At 39.2% G+C, this 19,759-nt stretch overlaps 1 protein-coding gene across 1 annotated transcript in view; it reads right to left on the bottom strand.

Moving 5' to 3' along the window:
- Positions 1-10,419: 10,419 nt before the first annotated feature.
- The window catches only part of LOC124170108 (zinc finger protein 23-like), a 47,992-nt gene continuing 38,652 nt past the window's right edge, over positions 10,420-19,759 (bottom strand). Inside the window, exon 8 of the mRNA XM_046548786.1 lies at positions 10,420-11,029. Within this exon, the coding sequence (XP_046404742.1) occupies positions 10,683-11,029 (347 nt within the window). The 3' untranslated portion in view covers positions 10,420-10,682. The remainder of the gene's footprint in view (positions 11,030-19,759) is intronic.

Genomic DNA, 19,759 nt, shown 5'->3' with positions numbered 1-19,759 from the left:
ATGATCGAAAAGACTCAAAGGAGTCATGATTGAAAAGACTCAAAAGGAATCATGATCGAAAAGACTCAAAAGGAATCAAGATCGAAAAGACTCAATCAATGGATGTAATAAATCACTTTGAATAATCGAATAAATACTGCCTCATCTGCGAAGAGCATTGGTAACGCTGATTGCTATCCATATTATCATTTCATATACTATTTTAATTGTGTATTCCTAGATGAGTAAATTAGATTGCAAAAATGAAGGAAGCAGTGTCATGAAAATATTTGGGAAGGCGAAACTGCCACAGTTTCTTAACACTAATAAAATAATTTCTAACTATAGTTGATCAAAATATAACACAAAATACACCACACACTATGCATGAATCTGATCTGCAGGATAATTTTATGAACGGCACAATAAAATATAACCAGCTTTAACTTCTACTTCTTAACGTTCTCCTACAGGAGTCATCTTAATATTTTCCTTTTACGTGTATTGGTGTTATTAATACTGATAACTGCTGGAAAACATATAAGAAAAAGATTACAGAAGTATTCAGTTCTTCATAACATAGTATTTAATTTTATCACAACTATTTCTGCCCTGACGAAAAGAGATTAAGCATCGGTCGTTCCAAATTTTGAATCAAACCGGAAACCGAGATGATTGATATGAAACCGGAAGTCGGAGTGATTGATGATCGACTTGTTTAACGAAATGAATCATGAGTCATTTGATTCACCTAGTGATTCAATCTTTTTGATCGAATCGTTCATGATCGACCCATCACTAATTCTCTTGATAACGCTCCCAGTAGGAGTGAAACGTTGAGTGTAAAAATGTTGCCTATGCAACAATTCCCGAAAACCACCACCAACATTGATAAAAGAAGCTTTGAAAATCTTCATACGAAAAGACAATGTCCCGTGTCACTAGGCTAATTCCCATTGGTGAATTTTCGACCTCGAAATGCATTGCTGTTGTTCCTAAACCCCCCCAATTCACCTGATTTGAGTCCTTGTGACTTCTTTCTTTTCCGAAATTGAATCGTGTCCTCAAAGGACATCATTTTGGAACTCAGTAGAACATTAAAAAGACTGTGACCGACCAGTTAAAAGACATGCCATTTCAAGACTTCCAGCGCTGCTATCAGAAATGAGCAACGACTCCGCCGGTATATAGTTCCCTAAGGGAACAAGTTTGAAGGTATTAACATTATTGATTGAAAAAATCAGAAACTTTAATTAGTACAAAGTCAGTCTCGTTACTTTTCGAACATACCTCGAACGTAAAAATGTTAATAGTCTGTGTCACCCAAATAGGGTTGTTTCCTATTTTTTCATTGCCTAAATCGAAAGATTATTACTCCTGGAGTATGCATTTCACGTTTTAGATTTTTAAGTGACGATATCTATTTTTCGCGATTAAATGAAAAGTGAAAATTTTCAAGCGCGCGAAAACGCGACGGCTAAGTATGAATGCTGGGAAAAACCCGTGCGACGTCGTTCTGGTTCCGGCTGCCGCTGTGTGAGGCTACTTTTGAGTGCCGCTCCGATGCAGGCTGCTAGCAGGTAGCGCTTGGCTTAAATAAGGATTATTAATACCTTATCAAACGAAGAAAACTTTTCGACCTTAGCCAGTTTTAATAAGTGATTATTAAGACATGTTTCCCTGAGCTCTGCGCCTCATGCATGCATTGGTAATCTCAGACGATGTATAACTCCTATCTACTCGTATAGAAACTAGGTCCCTGTGACGTCACGTGGAGTGGCATCGCATGGGCGCCAAACTGGCCTTTTTCAAATGAGGTTAAAATTTACCATTGCCATTCGTCTAAACTGTGATTTCTAAAACCAAATAATTTGCATATTATGAATACACTAATGGTTACGAATCGCAATCAATGCCTTTTCGTTTCCTTTGATGAATGAAACTACCCTATTATGTTTAAATATATTCTTTCTTTCTTGCTTATATGGACTCCGCCGAAAATACCGAGGCCTGTGCCATCAAACGGGCCTCGCAAAACTGATCGTGAGTGGCCAGTGTTCTTCACAATTCCTGCGGGGGGATGAATCTGTAGTGTACAATGGAACACGTCTGCTGGTGGCGTAGCCAGGAATTTCGTTCAGGGGGGCGGTCCAAAACCATGGGGGAAAATGTTTGAAAAACAGGGCACAAAGTAATGGTTTTTAAACTAATTTAAACACTTTTAATGATAAAAAATTCATTTATTAAAGAAACGTTTTTTTTTATTCATGATTTTTCTATATATAATTTTCTTTTACGAAGGAAAATAATTGTTTTTACATTTCGGGGGTGGGGGTTTGGGGGGGTTCCGTACCCCTTCCCCCTGGCTACGCCACTGGTCATCCTATTATGGTTGCGTAAAGTAATCTATTTAGTTTACCCTGATTTTTTACAGCAAGATATTAATTAATTTTTACATGTTAATAATTTTTTAGGAGAAAATCATTGGCACTGATTTGTTTTTTTTTTATTCCTTCGGTCCGTATAAGTGAGGGGATTATATGATGTGGCCCTTACTTTTAAATGTTTGTAGACCTAGAAGATTATAATGTGCGAGTATATTATCCTTGGAGTTATGTTATCTCTTTAAAGTTTGCCGTGAGGTGTGCCTATGTTACAGGATATATAATGAACGAAGTTGCATGATGTGACGTAACAAATGGTAATATGATTACGTCGCGAAGGACGCAACCAAAATTGTTTACTCTACGGGGTTTGGGAATTATAGTTACACCCATGTATACTAAATGGTCTAGCCGTTTAAAATGGTAAAAAAAGCTCTCAGATATATTGAAAAATAAAAAAATACACTTAAAGTGTATAAAAAATTATGTATTTCTCCCAAGTTTCAGGCCTTAACAATTGAAATTAACCGCATTAAAAAAATTTTCTAGCGATAACCCCATGCTTAATTAGAGTCAGCAGATGAAAAAAATCATTTTTAAGTAGACGTTGTTTTTCTCAAAGCTGGTAAAAATAAACAGACGATGTAAAACTCCCATCTACTCTTATGGAAACTAGGTCCCTGTGGCGTCACGTGGAGTGGCATCGCATGGGCGCCAATCTGGCCGTTTTCAAATGAGGTTAAAATTGACCATTAACATTCATATAAAGTGGGATTTATAAAACCTAATAATTTGTACCTATATTATGAATACACTAATGGTGGGTAACGAATCGCAATCAATGCCTTTCGTTTTCCATGATGAAGGAATCTACCCTATTGAAAAAACTTCATTCGTTAAAGAATTCTTCGTAAATTCATGAATTTTCAATGTTTTTTTTTCTTTTTTGATGGAAATAAACTGTGTTTGTATATTGCTGGGGGTGGGGGGTCCGGACCACACGGAACTCCACTGGGGAGGGGCCAGGCCTGGGCTACACAATATAGATTTAAATCTCATAAAATTGGAAAAACAGAAAAAAACATGCATATGACGATGTAAAACTCCTATCTACTCGAATAGAATCTAGGTCCCTTTGACGTCACGTGGAGTGGAATAGCATGGGTGCCAATCTGGCCTTTTTCAAATGAGGATAAAAATGGACCATTGCCATTCGTCTAAACCGGTATTTCTAAAACCAAATAATTTGTATATTATGAATACACTGTAATGGTGGGTAACGAATCGCAATCAATGCCTTTCGTTTTCTTTTACGGAGGAAAAATACCTAAACCTAAACAGTGAAATGTCTTTATAACGAACGCCAGAATAATGAAACATTCGGTATAACGAAATTATTTGCCGTCCCGTATAACGAAATTTCCAGTACAACGAAATTTCAGTTTATTCTAGCAGTAAGGCAGAGGTATGGAGGGAGACAAGTATTCCTAGCCCTTTCGCGCAATGACATCGGAGAAAAATAGCCCCTGTTCCAACTTCGTTCCTGCATTCACAAACCTGCCAGCCATTATGATAAATTAATGGTTTTACCTTGCAAAATTAGAGGCCCCGCGTGAAACAGCCTTTATAGTGTGCAAAATATTTCATCTTGGAGTTGTTCAGATGTTAGCTGATATTTGAATAAATCCATTCGTATCCACCTCTTGGGGTTTAAATCACCGCTGGATTTTAAAGAATAGGAGCACATTCATAGCATTGGTTGAAATACGCCATTTAATGGTGTATTTGTCGACTGATTTTGACCAAAATTTGATTTGTTGTAATGAGTTTAGCTGCTCTTACATTTAGTCAAAGTATAAATATTTTCTGAAACGATTTACAATGGAAAAAATTGTAAATAGCCACCAGGTGGCAGCTACTATCAGGTACACCATCAGGAAAAAAACTTAAAAAAAAAATCGTAAGATGGCAGCAGGATCAACTGATAGATATCGCTATGCCTTCTGCGTACTGCTACGCTTGTGATGTTTACGGCAAGATCCAGGCTGTGTACCACCATGCTTGCGGATGCGAATGGAATGAAAGTATTCCAATTACAGTGAAATGTCTTTATAACGAACGCCAGCGGAACAAAATATTCAAATGAAAAACGAAATTATACTCCATCCAGTATTAGAAAATTTCAGTTTAACGAACGTATTTCGGAGGTCAGTAGGATTTCGTCACAAAGACATTTCACTGCAGTTGGACTCCACTGTAATCAGCGAACTTACCTGATTGGACTCCCTAACAGTTTTTGATGACACGGTACACAGAGAAAGCATGGGAACATACCGTATTTACCCGTAGTAGACGCGCACCTATTTTCCGGAAATGCCGGTGATAATAAGGGGGTGCGCGGCTTACACGAATCCTCCATATTTTAATGTAAGCCGCGTTCCATTTTCCCTAAAATTCTTATCGTTTATTTCTCCAGAGTTTAGCATTGAAACTAGGACACCTTCGCAGGAATCACATTTCTAACATTATTTAACCTTATTAATCATGAAAACGTAAATTTATCGATTTGGCAACGAAACACGACTTCCTAAACAGTGAAATGTCTTTATAACGAACGCCAGAATAATGAAACATTCGGTATAACGAAATTATTTGCCGTCCCGTATAACGAAATTTCCAGTACAACGAAATTTCAGTTTAACTAACGTATTTCAGCGGTCCGTAGGAATTCATTACAAAGACATTTCACTGTATTAGACCGCGAACAAAAAGCGTTAGGAAGATTTTTTCCTCACCAGCCGGCCAAAAAATGAGGGTGTGCTGGGTACACGAGGGTGCGGCTTACACGAGTAAATACGGTACTTCAATTGAGACATTTCCTGAACTCTTGACTTCATGTATATGAATTTTATATATTATACACATTTGACACCACTACATATGTATATATATATAATATCATTCTCTGGCTTCTTGAGAACACTTTCTGACATTTTAAATGTTCAACCATACTCTCGTTCAAGCCATGAGAAACGCACAACTTCAACCTTGCAACAATTGACCACAATGTAGCAATCACGTGGCACAGTCCAACCATTGTCACTCATTCTCAGCAAAATAGTGTGAGTGAAATTCTATCCGTTACCTTTTAAAAATAAACACCATCAGTCAACCACACATTATTCAACAATCGATCAGGTCATTGTTTAACAATCAAATCACTTTTTTTGTTTCTCAATCCACGAGATAACCATTTGATCACATTTTTACACCTTCTGTTAGCAAAATATAGTTTGGTTTGAACTGGGCACAAACTGACAAAGACACGAAGGCTGTCAAAGTGGCACGTCAAGAGAATTAAACGAAGTGTTTCACTCGCAAAATGAACCGCAATAGTTTTGAATGCTAGGATCACATCTCACCAGGAAATTCTATGTTCTCACGAACCTGATTTGCATAGCATTATAGCTACAGTTTGGCCGCCGAGACTTGTCCGATGACAGGTAGAAGAGTCTGCTCATGTAGAGTAGGGTGCAAGGTAGCCAGGTCAGAAAGGTAAGCGCACACCTCACTTGTAAACGAAAGGGTTCCGTGGAGACATGCTTGTTTTGTTGGTTCAGGCTAATTTCAGTGCTTCATGAATGTGACAACGTAATTAGACTAGGCAAGGTTGTGTGGTGTACTTTGGGGGCCAGCGATTGGCTGTGAGCCGTGATGACACAGCATTCTCCGCCCTTCCTTGTGCTCTGTCATTGGACAAATCTCGCCGACCAGATTGTCATGCGTTTACTGCTCATTTCCTACAATATCACACAAAAAACAGCACCAGATGATGATATGACACATTCACACTTAACTTTTCACTTTCAAATGTGTGTTTAAAAAAAATTTTTTTAAACTCTGCCGTATGTCCATCACGGAATAGCAACAAAATAGGGTTTCTTCTGCCGACATAGACTTAGTAAAGCGCGATCTTTGTCTCCTGTGTAACACTGTGAATTTGAGACGTTATAACAAGTCTCCTTGACGACAGGAGACAAGACAGGAACACAAATAATGGTAAACTACACTTGTCGTTGACGACACGAAAATAAACAAACTGAAATAGTAGTACACGGTCTCAGGCATTACTTTGTGGAATTGCTTCATCATAGAATAAAATAAAATTACTTTGTTGTATTCCACACTTTATTTTAAATAGCACAAACCCGGGTTTCAACATCTAATGCTATCATATGAGGATCCGATCAATTGTAACGGAAAATTGTGTTCATTTGATTTGTGTAATTAAGGTAATTATTTTGGCATCTACACCTTGTCCTGTAAAACCCAGTCTGACGTTCCCCTAGGAACAAAATAGCTAGTTGGTGGGGAAAATTGGTAGCACACAGAGCCAGCAATCGGGAGATCTGAGTTCGAATCCCATACAAGCAAAATAATATTTTCACAGCAAATTTTATCCTTGGAGTATAATGCTCCACGTGTTTAACCAGACTTTCATCCGTCAGCTATTATACCACGGGAGTTTTCCCCAGTCCATAACCTGATGTCACACACACTTTTCCAAGCTTAAGCTCACAAGTACGCAAGCTTCCCTAACCAGTATGAAATCTGATTTTTCAGTATTTCATGTATAATGCACTAGCAGGACACACAGCCTTGCCAGGGAAGGATAGTATGCAGAAAAGTGGGAAATTCATGGTCACGCGGGAGGATTTATAGTTATAGGAACAAAGTAGGTATGATGATGGTTCGTTCAATAAGTAATGCCCTTTTTAAAAAGCCATTGATTGACATATATATCAATGCCCTTGTCAGTGCTTCACAATTCATGATTATTCTCGGCACTGATGAAGTTTTACAACGTTTTAGCGGACAGCAGAACCGTAGCACAGCGTCAAAAGGGTTAAAAGCAGCATGCTGATATTGAATTTTTGTGTACAGAAAAAGAAACCTTGGTGATCATCCATAAACGTTTGTGTGCAGTGTAAGGCAATTCTGCAGTTTGTAGGAGTGAAGTTGGGGGAAGGGCAAAGAATGTTACAGCCTCAGGACATCCTAAACAGTGAAATGTCTTTGCAACTAACGCCAGAAACCGTATAACGATATTTCCCGTAGAATGTAATTCCCGTACAACAAAATTTCAGTTTAACGAACGTATTTCAGCGGTATTTTTTTCACGGAATATTTCATATTTGGAGTGTAATGCTCCACCCGTTCAACCACACTTTCATCCATCAGCTATTATACCATGGGAGTTTTCCCCAGACCATAACCTAATGTCACACAACACTTCGAACGTATTTCAGCCTCAGGTAAAGACAGTTACAGATTAAGGAGAACCATGACCAGCCACGCTTGGCATCGCTTTGCCTGCAAGACAGGAGCTTTCACCACAAGGGAATACACGCTCCCCCGAAATGTTGTCGTTAGGCCTTAGAACGTAATGGATACTCTTTAGAAAAATAGGGCATGGACAGGACATTTTGATGCATATTGACACCAAATTCCGACTCTTACAATAAAATATATGTTCTGAGAAAAAAAAAATAAAGGGCATTACTTATTGAACAACCCTCTTAATATAACAGCAAACAATGGAAAAAAACAATTTCTGTACACCGCACATGGGATCGGCTTATTCCCCGATCCACAACAATGATCTTTATTTATGCCCGTACAAGCGTTAACACATTGCGTACGCATGGCGAGAATTCTCGTCATTTTTTTCCCGAACGTTGCGGACGGATGACGAAGATTCTCGTCATTTAGGTGCGTCAGCCTAAACAATTTTAAAACGTACAATACGTATTCGTTAGTACATTTTTAGTTGTTGTTCATTATTCATAATGAATTGATGCATCATAACGTTTGATTGGGAAAAGTTATATTCTAAACATTAGCTTACCCCGGTACGCAATGTGTTAACTAAAAATTTCCTGTGAACGCATAACCCAGCAAAAAGGTGTGAATCGAGAAGATAATTAGAATCCTTTGAGTATATGATATCTTCAGTAGAAATTTCAGATTTAAGAAGAATTCCAGGATTTAACGCAATCCAACAAAAATTTGTCGAAATTCCTGGTTATAGACTGCACAACACTGGAGTGGATTCACTTCAAAAATTGTTTAACCACGATTAACCATGGGTGGAAAATTATTAAATCGAGAGTAAGAAATTCCAGATTCAAAAGCAAAATTTTCCTGCTTGCAAAAAACTCCGAAACAATGAGTTCTCTAATCATGAAGTGCCTGAGACATGAACATTCAAAAAATTGTGTCCGAAATTTCAAAATTTGGTGCCCCTGAAATTGGCCGATGCAATACGGTGTCACAAAGAGAAACTTGCTTTTAGGGCTCAGTCTAAACAAAGTATCAATTTAAGCTGTTGTGAAGTCGGTAACTGTTCGGTGCCACACATGTTTTTCATTACCGCTGGCAGCAAAGTTTTTTCTGCCCCAACCACATTGCAGAAGCAGCGAGATCAGTTCGTCACCAACGTGAATTCATGCAAAATTGTAACGCAAGCTTCCATTCTACAAGATAACCAGGCACTTTTCGTAGTCTTTCGACTTGCAAACAAGGTCTCGAAATGAATCTCGGTTGAAGACTTACTGTATTCCACGGAGGTATTGCTTATGTATTCCAGACTGATCAAATCAGATGTAACAGACAACGCAACACAAGCCTAACAACACACCTCTACCTCCATTTCTGGTACCATTTACAGTGTCTACCCAAATTCCCGCAATTTATACAGAACTTGCCACACTATTGACAACCAACAGCAGTCTTTCTCATACGTACACAAGCTGGCCGTTATGGTACTGGGGATATTGTAATGACAGCAGTTAAATTTGCCTTCTCAAAAAAAAAAAACCTCCCAGCTGGGCAAAATGTAACAATGCCTTCATCATTTCAACATTTCCGGTGAGATTCCTGGCTGACCTATGCGTTAAACTTTTAAAAAAGTCTTCTTGATTAACAGTCGATCAGATATTCCTGATTTAAAAGGGAAATATTCCCGCTTAAATAGGATATTATACTCCAAGGAGCTCTAATTATGTTATTTCCCACATGCTATGTCTCATAATGTCATTCCTCCTTAATATCCCTTAGCGAAAAAACTATTGGATTTTAACAGTTACCGTTGGATTTTAACAATTACTGTTGGACTCCAGCAGTTATTGTTGGGTTTCATCAGTCACTGTTGGATTTTCGACGGTTACTGTCGAGTTTCAACAGTTTTTTTTAACAGTTTTTTCACTAAGGGATGTGGAATAGCCATGAATGAAAATATTTCTCTTTACCAAAGATACATTAATGAATTCTATCAAAAGTTGCAGTAATAACAATATGTAGGGAGTCAGTGAAAGTTATGCCTCCATTTTGTAATTATTCTGGATGTTTGTCAGAACGATTGTAAGAAACCCATCGGGAAAAGCATGGAAATGGGCTATCGGTGACCTTAACTACGCCTGTGGATTCGTTTGTTGATTCATCCGAGTCTATCGGGGTGAATTTGAACCATGTTGTGTTACTCTCCACTGCAATAGGTCGAGTGCGAGACCAAGCAGGCAATTTTCAGCCGGCAAAAATCTTGCTCGATAGTGCAAGTCAAGGTTCATTCATGAGTAGAGTATGTGCTAAACGTTTGGGGTTGCCTATGGAAAGGACAATATGCTTCAATAGGATCTTATACTCCACGGAGCTCCTTATAAATAAATGCACCAACGGATGAAGTTCGCCTTGAAATAATGTTTGACTTAGCCGGGATTCAAACCAGGATCTCCCGATTGCCGGTCAGGTGTGTTAGCCAGTTTTACCACCAAGCCATTTTCTCAGAGCGAACTTCGGGATGGGTTTTACCAAACAGGATGTTGACGTCACAAGGCCACACTGTGGCACATGTGGCGAGGGTCGTGCTTACTACCCACTGTCGGGGTGAAAAATCCTTATTTTGCTGCTGGTCTGCGATGACGAATTTCAAAGCACTGCAGGAACAAAGCACTGAAGGTTCGAATCCCGGCTAAGTCATATATTTTTTCATGGCGAACTTCATCCTTTGGTGTATTTAACTTTGCACCCGTGCGCGTGACTGCGTACAAAGTCACTTGTTCCTGCAGTATAAATAGACACCATGTCGGAACAACAGAAATTCCTTTTCATAAGTAGAGTATGTGCTGAACGTTTTGGGTTGCCTATGGAAAGGACAATACGCTTCGATAGGATCTTCAATACTCCACAGAGCTCCTCATAAATAGACACCATTTGGGAACAACAGAAAACTCAACGCAAGCCTAACAACACACGTCCCCTCTACCTTCCTTCGTGGTGCCGTTTCCAATGTCTACCGAGGTTCCCGCAATTCGTGAAGGACTTGTCGCACTGCTGACAGTGGAAAGGTTTCTCGCCGGTGTGGACTTTGAGGTGTCGCGCGAGGTGTCCGTTTTGCGTGAAGGACATCCCGCAGAGGTGGCAGCCGTAGGGCTTCTCTCCCGTGTGGACGCGGCGGTGTTGTATGAGGTTACCGCTGTCCGTGAACGATTTCCCGCACTCGGTGCACGTGAAGCGACGGTCTCCGCTGTGGACACGCATATGCTGCATGAGGTAGCCGCTCTGCGTGAAGGTCTTGCCGCACTCCGCGCAAACAAAAGGCTTCTCACCTGGCGGAAAAAAAATACAAGAGAGTGAGTGAGACATATGTTCATTTTATATTTTTGCATGTGAGCTGGTGTGGCTATGGGGCAAGTGGAGGTGAGGGGAGGGAAAGTTTCTCATCACGTGACTATACCCTTAGCGAAAAAACTTAAAAAACTGTTGAAAATTTCAACAGTTAATTGGGACAACTGTTGAATCCAACAGTAACTGTTAAAATCCAACAGTAACTGTAGAAATTTCAACAGTAACTGATGAAACCCAACAGTAATTGTTGAAATCCAACAGTAACTGTAGAAAATTCAACAGTAACTGTAGAAGATCCAACAGTAACTGTTAAAATCCAACAGTAACTGAAGAAATTTCAACAGTAACTGATGAAACCCAACAGTAATTGTTGAAATCCAACAGTAACTGTAGAAAATTCAACAGTAACTGTTAAAATCCAACAGTAACTGATGAAACCCAACAGTACCTGTTAAAAACCAACAGTTTTTTCGCTAAGGGATATGCCTTGGCCAATCATCAGACAGCAGGCGTGGCCTCAGTGAGTCGCTCTCAGACCTACGCCGAGTGAACATCGCGAATCTGCTCATGGAGCAGTGTTGCCAAACCTATCATCTACCGACTTGATTGATGGATTTTTCTTCCTCATAGGAAAATCCACTAGGATTGGTAGAATATTAATTGCGTTTCGCTTGGTTTCGCTGTTAGTAGGGCCCGCCCGCCTCTGTGACGGTGCGGGATTCTTCGTTCCTTCCCTTCCTTCCCTATCCCCTCCCCGGAAGCATCGTCAGGCTCCTATTGCGGCGGCGCCTCCTTCTGGATGCAGAGGAGAAAAGCTAGCGCTTACAGTCCCTGCCCCACGAGTGTATCCCGGCGAGCCCGACCTAGGGTTTCGTTTCCACTGTTGCCAAACCTCTCCTTGTATTATTATTCTAGGGATGTGCGTGTACTCGAAAATTTGAGTCGAATCGAGTGGTTGGTACTCGACTCGAGTGTTTCAAGTAGTGATACGAATGTCGAGTCGAGTTTTCAGTTACAAAGCCGTTAAGGCCAGTGAGTTCAGAAATCTGCCGACAGAAGGCGCTATCATGAAACTCGTGTAGTGATATCGTTTATAAAGTCATTCTAATGCCTTAGCCTAGAAGTTTCAGCTTTTACATACGTGGCAGTCAACAACTATAGTAGTCGCCGCAGGTGCCGAATACCTTTTCATCAGCCGCGGCATCCGACAGTCTACAGTCTACGGAGAGCCTCAGCGGCGTGTTCGGAGTAATCGGAGTGAACCACAGCATCGGACATACTTTCTTATGCCATACTTTTATATCCTAACATACTTTCTTTACTCTAATGCCGAGGGAATAATCTTTTAGCCTTTTTGAGCACTAAGTACTAATGTTGTCTCGGAGTCTTCCGTGGCGTACAGAATTATTGGATTTCTCCATTTTCGGGTTATCGCTGCGTTTCGTGGTCAGAGGTCAGTTTCACCAAGATTCCACCAGGCGTCTTCAGGTCGAAGTGTGAAGAAGTTCACCACTTCGACCTGAAGACGCCTGGTGGAATCCTGGCGAAACTGTTGTCACCTCTGACCACGAAACGCGGCGATAACCCGAGAAATGGAGAAATCCAATAACTGAGAACTTAGCATGTTAATTTTCGTTTATTCCTTCGTTGCGTTCAGTTTCCCTCTTGAACTAACAGAAAACTTATAAAAAAGAATAATAATTTTTATAGAATATAGATTAAGACTCTCTATATAAAAGAAAAATAATTGAGTTACATTAAATCTTTTTTTATAGCTGAGATATGAGTCTTTGAAAATTAATCTTCATTGGCTGCTTGAAAACGTGACGTCATCGGCGCGTGACGTCACGATACGGTATCCACTGATGACAGACTGAGGAAGTGGATAGAAAATCGATCTAATCAGGGGATCAAATGCAAATTTGGCGAAAATGATTGCTATTTTTACTTCATGTGACGTCAGGAGGCTTTTCAGGTCACGTGACTTCAAGCGATATTCGAGCACTTTTAATGAGCATTTATTTGACATTTGCGGAGTACTAGGAGAGTTTTGGTTTACATATTTGGACTCGTGAGAAAATTTTCTATTCAATGAGATTAACTAACATGATGAACAAATTTCATGCTTGTTTCCCATTATGAAAAGGTATAATTAAAGACCAATGTATACACCAGTCATGCGATTTACCTTAAAAAATACTTCCATACTTAATTTACATAACAAAAGCTATAAAAGTAATCACAGATAAGAAATATAATTTTCATGACTTTTTATAAATCTATTCCCAAATGGAAACATTAGCAATTTGTATAAATTCAAAATTGAGCTCAAAAAATTTTTAATAAAAAAACTTTGTATTCTATAGATGAATTTTATGCTCTATGTAAGGAAAAACTTAAATGAGTAAGTGTAACTACAGTGAGTCCTCGTTCTACGTCACCCCATTTAACGTCATTTCGCGATAACGTCACGAAAATTTTACAACCGTGATTCGTTTATCGTCCCTTCGCTTCGCGATAATGTCACGTATTTTAAATTTCGCGCGAGAAAAAAGGTGAAGTGGCAGGCGTTACAGGTTGTTTGTTTCATGGGCGGTAATACGGTCAGTCTATTCAAAGTGTAAAACGGTGTGTATATTGTTAATTGCGATTACGGTTTTGGCAAATTTTAGGATCAGAGACATTTCCACGACAATGTCCAAGAGAACAACGTTCACAATAATTTTGGTTCCTGTTACTGCGACGATGTTTCAGCGATGATGATGCCCAGGCGACGCCCGCCCGCCTCAATTCGCAATTAAAGCCATCTCTTCGATTTCATAATACCAGTTTGCCCGCCCTCGCTCATTTCCGCCATTTTGATTTCGCTCCTGACCGGTCTGAAAAGAAATTCTCGTAGCGAGGGTAGGGCCTATGGACCGGAGCACCGGATCCCCGGTCTGTAGTGTCTGGTAGCATTCATTGGACCGCACTATAGCGAAGCCGAAAAGCAAATGCGGGAAGATACAAAAATGGAGAAGGATTTACGTCAGTGCTGCTATTGTCGTCGATGAAGACAGGAACTCGTATTTATGCCATAGCTTGGCATTCCCATCGTAAAAAATGCCCCAGATATGATACGCAAAAATTTTTTCGCATAGGAATTGTGAGGTCTAGGAACCGATATTCACTTTTTACATTGTTTTTATGGGATATTGTGCTTCGATTAACGTCATTTCGTTTATCGTCACATTTTTCAGGAACGGTAGGTGACGTTAAACGAGGACTCACTGTATATTATTTATGTGTATTATGCCTTTACCACTGATTTAAATATTGTCCTGATACATCTTTAATTGTCATTTGTGTACATAGTGTGTTCTATTGCCATCATTTGTTTGTATTTTTATGCTTTATGTATTCCAATTGACAAAACTATGCAATTGTATTGCCTTCAATGAATAAATAATAATAATAATTATTATTATTAGCCTTCAAATGATCAAGAAATTCATGGATTGCACTGGATTATACAGTAAACCCTCTTTACACCGTAACGGAGGGGACACAAAATTTGGGCAATTTGATGTATGGAGGTTCACCATAGAGAGGTTTCAGTGATAGGCACCGTTTTTTCATGTTTTCATATCCTTTTGAAATGACATCACTGCTATCTTTTAAACCCTTATATTACTGCGTTTATATAAAGATGAATGCATCAGTGAACATATATTTATTATTTAACGATAACACAAAGTGAACTCTATCACGTGATTTTTACAATGATTCAAGAGAAAACAATGTGATCTCTCTTAATTCAACGGTCACTTAAAATGATTAGGATAGTTGGATACCTTTTTTCATATTATTATTTATTATATATTATATTATAATATATTATATAATAAATATTATATTATATATGTATATATATATATATAAAATCTTGATGAATGCGCACTAAGCGAAAATATAAGTATGTGGCCGAACGAGGCGAACGAACAAAAATTGTACCACTAAAAACATAGACACACGTAAAAAAAGGGACACTCACAAAAAAACGTTCAGACGTTTCAGCGGATTGATCCGCTATCCTCAGTGCTGAAGGTGAACTCAGAGTTATATAATATATATATATATAATATTATTTATTCATAAACCTCAAAATTAGGGGGGGGGACTATATTAGGAGAAATACGGTAATTTAAATCATGCGTTTTCTTACATTTTCAAGTAAGAATGGTTGAAAAATATTTCCATGCCTCTCTTGCACAAGGGAAACGAAACATAGGTCGCCGCCAGCTTTATCAATTTCCTTCCCTGCTTGAGGTAGATGAGCAAGCTGCGTTAATGTGATGATGATTTGAGTATATTTTGCGACCATTTAGCTACCTTACATACAAATATGACGCAAAGATTTGATGATTTTCTTTTGTTGGAAATTCCAGACTGGGTGATGATTCCAGACCGTTTGAAGATATTGAGGAAGTTGGGGTATTAGAGGAGAAATTAATTGGACTACAATATGACATTGAATTGAAACCAAAGTTTACGATAAATTATCAAGAGTTTTGGCTACGGAAGGAGATTTCCAATCGTTATCCTGCATTATGGATGGTAGTTAAAAACTGCTTCTTGGATTTCCGACTTCTCATTTGGTGGAACGTGGTTTTACTGCAGTCACTCAGCCTATTTCCCAGCAGAGAAACAGACTTCAGGTTTGCAAATGTGGTGATTTATGACTTCTGCTAAGAAAATTTTGACATAGAATGTCAAAATTTTTGTGTATTCTGTTCTTATACACATAAAATGCTTTAAAGGAGGAAGCATGAACGGCGACTGGAAGGGAAGCAGAAACAGAAGAAACGCTATTGCACGAGGAGCGATGCCCGTTCATTCGGATGCAAAGGGGGGTGGTGGATAAGCCGATGTGTATATATATATATATATATATTTTTATTATACAGGGTGATTCAAAAAGAATACCACAACTTTAGGAATTTAAAACTCTGCAACGACAAAAGGCAGAGCTAAGCACTATCTGTCGGCGAATTAAATATTTCAGCAGGATGGAGCGCCACCACATTGGCACTTATCTGTCCGTAACTACCTGAACATCTACTACCCGAGGCGATGGATCGGCCGCCAGGCAGCCCGTGACAGAGCACTTCATCACTGGCCTCCAAGAAGCCCTGATCTTACCCCCTGCGATTTTTTCTTATGTTAAGGATATGGTGTTTCGGCCACCTCTCCCAGCCACCATTGATGATTTGAAACGAGAAATAACAGCAGCTATCCAAACTGTTACACCTGATATGCTACAGTGAGTGTGGAACGAGTTGGAGTATCGGGTTGATATTGCTCGAGTGTCTGGAGGGGGCCATATTGAACATCTCTGAACTTGTTTTTCAATGAAAAAAAAACCTTTTTAAATACTCTTTGTAATGATGTATAACAGAAGGTTATATTATGTTTCTTTCATTAAATACACATTTTTAAATTTGTTGTGTGGTATTCTTTTTGAATCACCCTGTATTATTGTAAAAAAATGCCATCGTAAAATTTATTTATGTAAAAATATTGTATATCTTTGTTATCTTTGTACTTTATATTGTTCTTATGTTTTCTTTCAATGCCTGGATGATGGTTTAAAATAAACAGAAATGTTTGCTTAAACTTTTTTGCATAACATACGTTGACCTACACTCCAAGAACTATTTTAACATGAACTAAGTAATTACTACTCCAGTTCCATGCTCAGACACTCTTCTCCACACATTGCATTAAGAACAACAGCCAAGTGAAAACATCATTGCATGCAAACGGAGAGCAGTATTTGTAACAACAAGTATACTTTTTTTTTCAAAGGAGAATCATCCATTTTTTCCATGGTGGGTAACGAATCGCAACCAATGCTTTTCGTTTTCTTTGATGAAGGAAACTACCCTTTTTTGACATACTGGAAACATCGTGAACCAAGCTTAGACCTTTGGCAAACAAACCGCAATACAACAATGGTGAGTTTGTCATGGCGTCATATCCTAATTGTTGCATGAACATGTCTGAGTTTGAGCCAGGTAACCGTCATTCGTGGGAAGTATTTATTTTCTTCTTTTACTTGAAGAAAATGGTGACTGAAGTGCATCTAGAGCTCCAAAAAATTTACGAAGGTGGTGCTTTAAGTGAGACAACGTGCTGTGATTGGTTCTGTCGCTTTAAAGACAGTCATTTCGCCCATCCGTCAGAAGGAAGACCAAAAATCCTCAAAGATGCAGAATTGCTAGAGACATTAATCAATGAAGATCCATGTCAAACTCAAGGAAAGCTTGCTTGGGCATTAGGAGTTACGCACCAAGTCATTTTATGCAGTAGCAAGGAACTTTAGTTCCTTATGATTCGACAAAGTGATTTTACAGTGTTCAGTTGAGGTTCAGTTAGCACACTCCTTGTTTAGTTTCTTCATATTTCCCGAAGCACTCACGACGTTACTCGTTTATTATTATTATTAAAATTGGCATCCAATTTTGGTGGGAGGGTTATGTTCGGTAAACTTCCTTTTCGTATTTGCCGCCGAGTGGTGCATTTTCTTTTTCTTTTTTTTTGTTGTGTGTTCGCCATAAGAGTGCAAAAGGTTCTCAATTGTTGGCAAGTTTCTACGGAACGCGTGTGCTTCGGACATCTGGGAGAACATCTGCTTCAGAGACCCCCAGCGTCCCAGCTCACCATGACATGAATGCCTCCGAATTTTTGCAAGTACCATTCGGCGGCAATACAATCTAATACAGTCCACTTTTCACCTTTTGAATATTAAACATACAGCATGATAACGTTTGACCTCATGCCGCCAAATTCGTTAAAACCTGCCTCGAAATGCTCAAATGAGAAGTGCGTACCCACCCGCGACACTCCCCAAATATTGCGTGGCCTGATTATGACTTTTTCTTTTCGATAGCTCATAGTAAGCCTGATCAGCAGTTGCAATAATAAGAGGGCGTCAAAAAATGACATGATTTGAGGATAGCCTCAAAAGACGAACAATTTTACTGTTACTCTATTTGAGCTCTGCCACAATGATAGGCAAAAGTTGTAGCTAGCAATGCAAAATACGTTGAATGATTCATTTATGATCATTTTTTCACAATTAAGTTGAATTTTCATGTAAAAAAACAGAAAGAACTTAGTTGTGCACCTAATACAAATGCAAACAATATTGTTTTACAAAAGAGAACCATCCATTTTTTCCATTAATCAATCTGTTGCTTCACATTTTGACTTTTGCTGAATTAATTGAGTTTTTCATTTCGATTAACCCCTTACACTTTAATTCAATCCCTGAATATCATGCTCCTATCCTGTATTTATTTTTTCTGTGGTTCTTTTCAAATGAAAAGGTAGGTAATAAAAGGCTATATAGCAATCTGTAATCGACATCGTAAGTCTTTCATCAACGTAGAACAGTGAAATAATAAGTGATAATTAGTAGGAATAGAAGAAAGAAAAACTAGGCTATTTCCACATGGTAATTCATTGTGACGTGGCACAACGGGGCACAATCTTCGGCCCAACTATTCTTCACTTTGAGAAGAAAGGACGGAGATTCAATGCCTTGGAAGAGCTGGAAATTTTGAGCCACAGGGACTCATACCTCTTTAACGACCACCTTTACCCTACCTGCTCCTCCACCTACTCCCCCTTACTCACCCAACCCTCCCCCACCAACGGTGACGCCTCACCCAGATCCAAACCCAACCCCTACCTCCCGCTAACCAACAGCTCCCGGAAATTTCCCAACCCAACCTTTCTGCTAAAGCAAAACCTCTACATATGTAGTGAACTTAATTACATCGTAAATCTCCATACTTCATACCACACCTACGGTCCCGTCAGATTCACATGTAAATTTATACGCAAACCTCTATGTAGTGAACCTCTCTATCTCGTAAAACCTCCACTAATCGTACCAAGGAGATACCCCTGGGACTACCTAACTACCTGCGCAAATTGTACCGAGACAACTAGAGACCATTAATGCAGCCGCGATTACGTACATGGAATGACACTTTCAGCGATAAATGTTTCACGCTTTTTATTTCTTATACACCTGCTGTAATTGTCACGTTAATCATTAGTTGTGGCCATTTTGTTCCATATGAGAGCATACCTGACAGTAAATAAAAAAAGGTATTCAACTACCATAATACCTTAGGTGACTGTTGAATTAAGAGAGATCACATCGTTTCTATTGACACCTAGGTGAAAGTAAGTTGGATTGACATGCAGAAAATTACAAAATACAGTAAAACCTCCACGTAGTGAACTTCTTTGCATCATAAACCTCCATACTTCATACCACCCCTACGGTCCCATCAGATTTACATGTAAATTTATAGGCAAACCTCTATGTAGTGAACCTCTTTACATCGTAAAACCTCCTCTTATCATACCAAGGAGACACCCCCAAGACTGCCTAACTACCTCTGCAAATCGTACCGAGACAAAGAGACCATTAATGCAGCTGCGATTACGTACATGGAATGACACTTTCAGCAATAAATGTTTCACCCTTTTTTTTTAAACCCTGTAAGCAGCGGCTGTCGTCTTCCTTACCTCATTTCCTTTCCCAGCCAAACTCAGCGATAACTCCTTTCCTTTCGGTTCCCACAATTCCCCCACCCCCCAACCCCGACAGGAAGTGCTTGCATGGCCACGTAAGGTAAGACATCTTTCTTAAG

This window comes from Ischnura elegans, chromosome 13 (genome assembly GCF_921293095.1).
Source record: "Ischnura elegans chromosome 13, ioIscEleg1.1, whole genome shotgun sequence".
NCBI lineage: Eukaryota > Metazoa > Arthropoda > Insecta > Odonata > Coenagrionidae > Ischnura > Ischnura elegans.
This window is presented reverse-complemented; position numbering and strand designations above follow the sequence as displayed.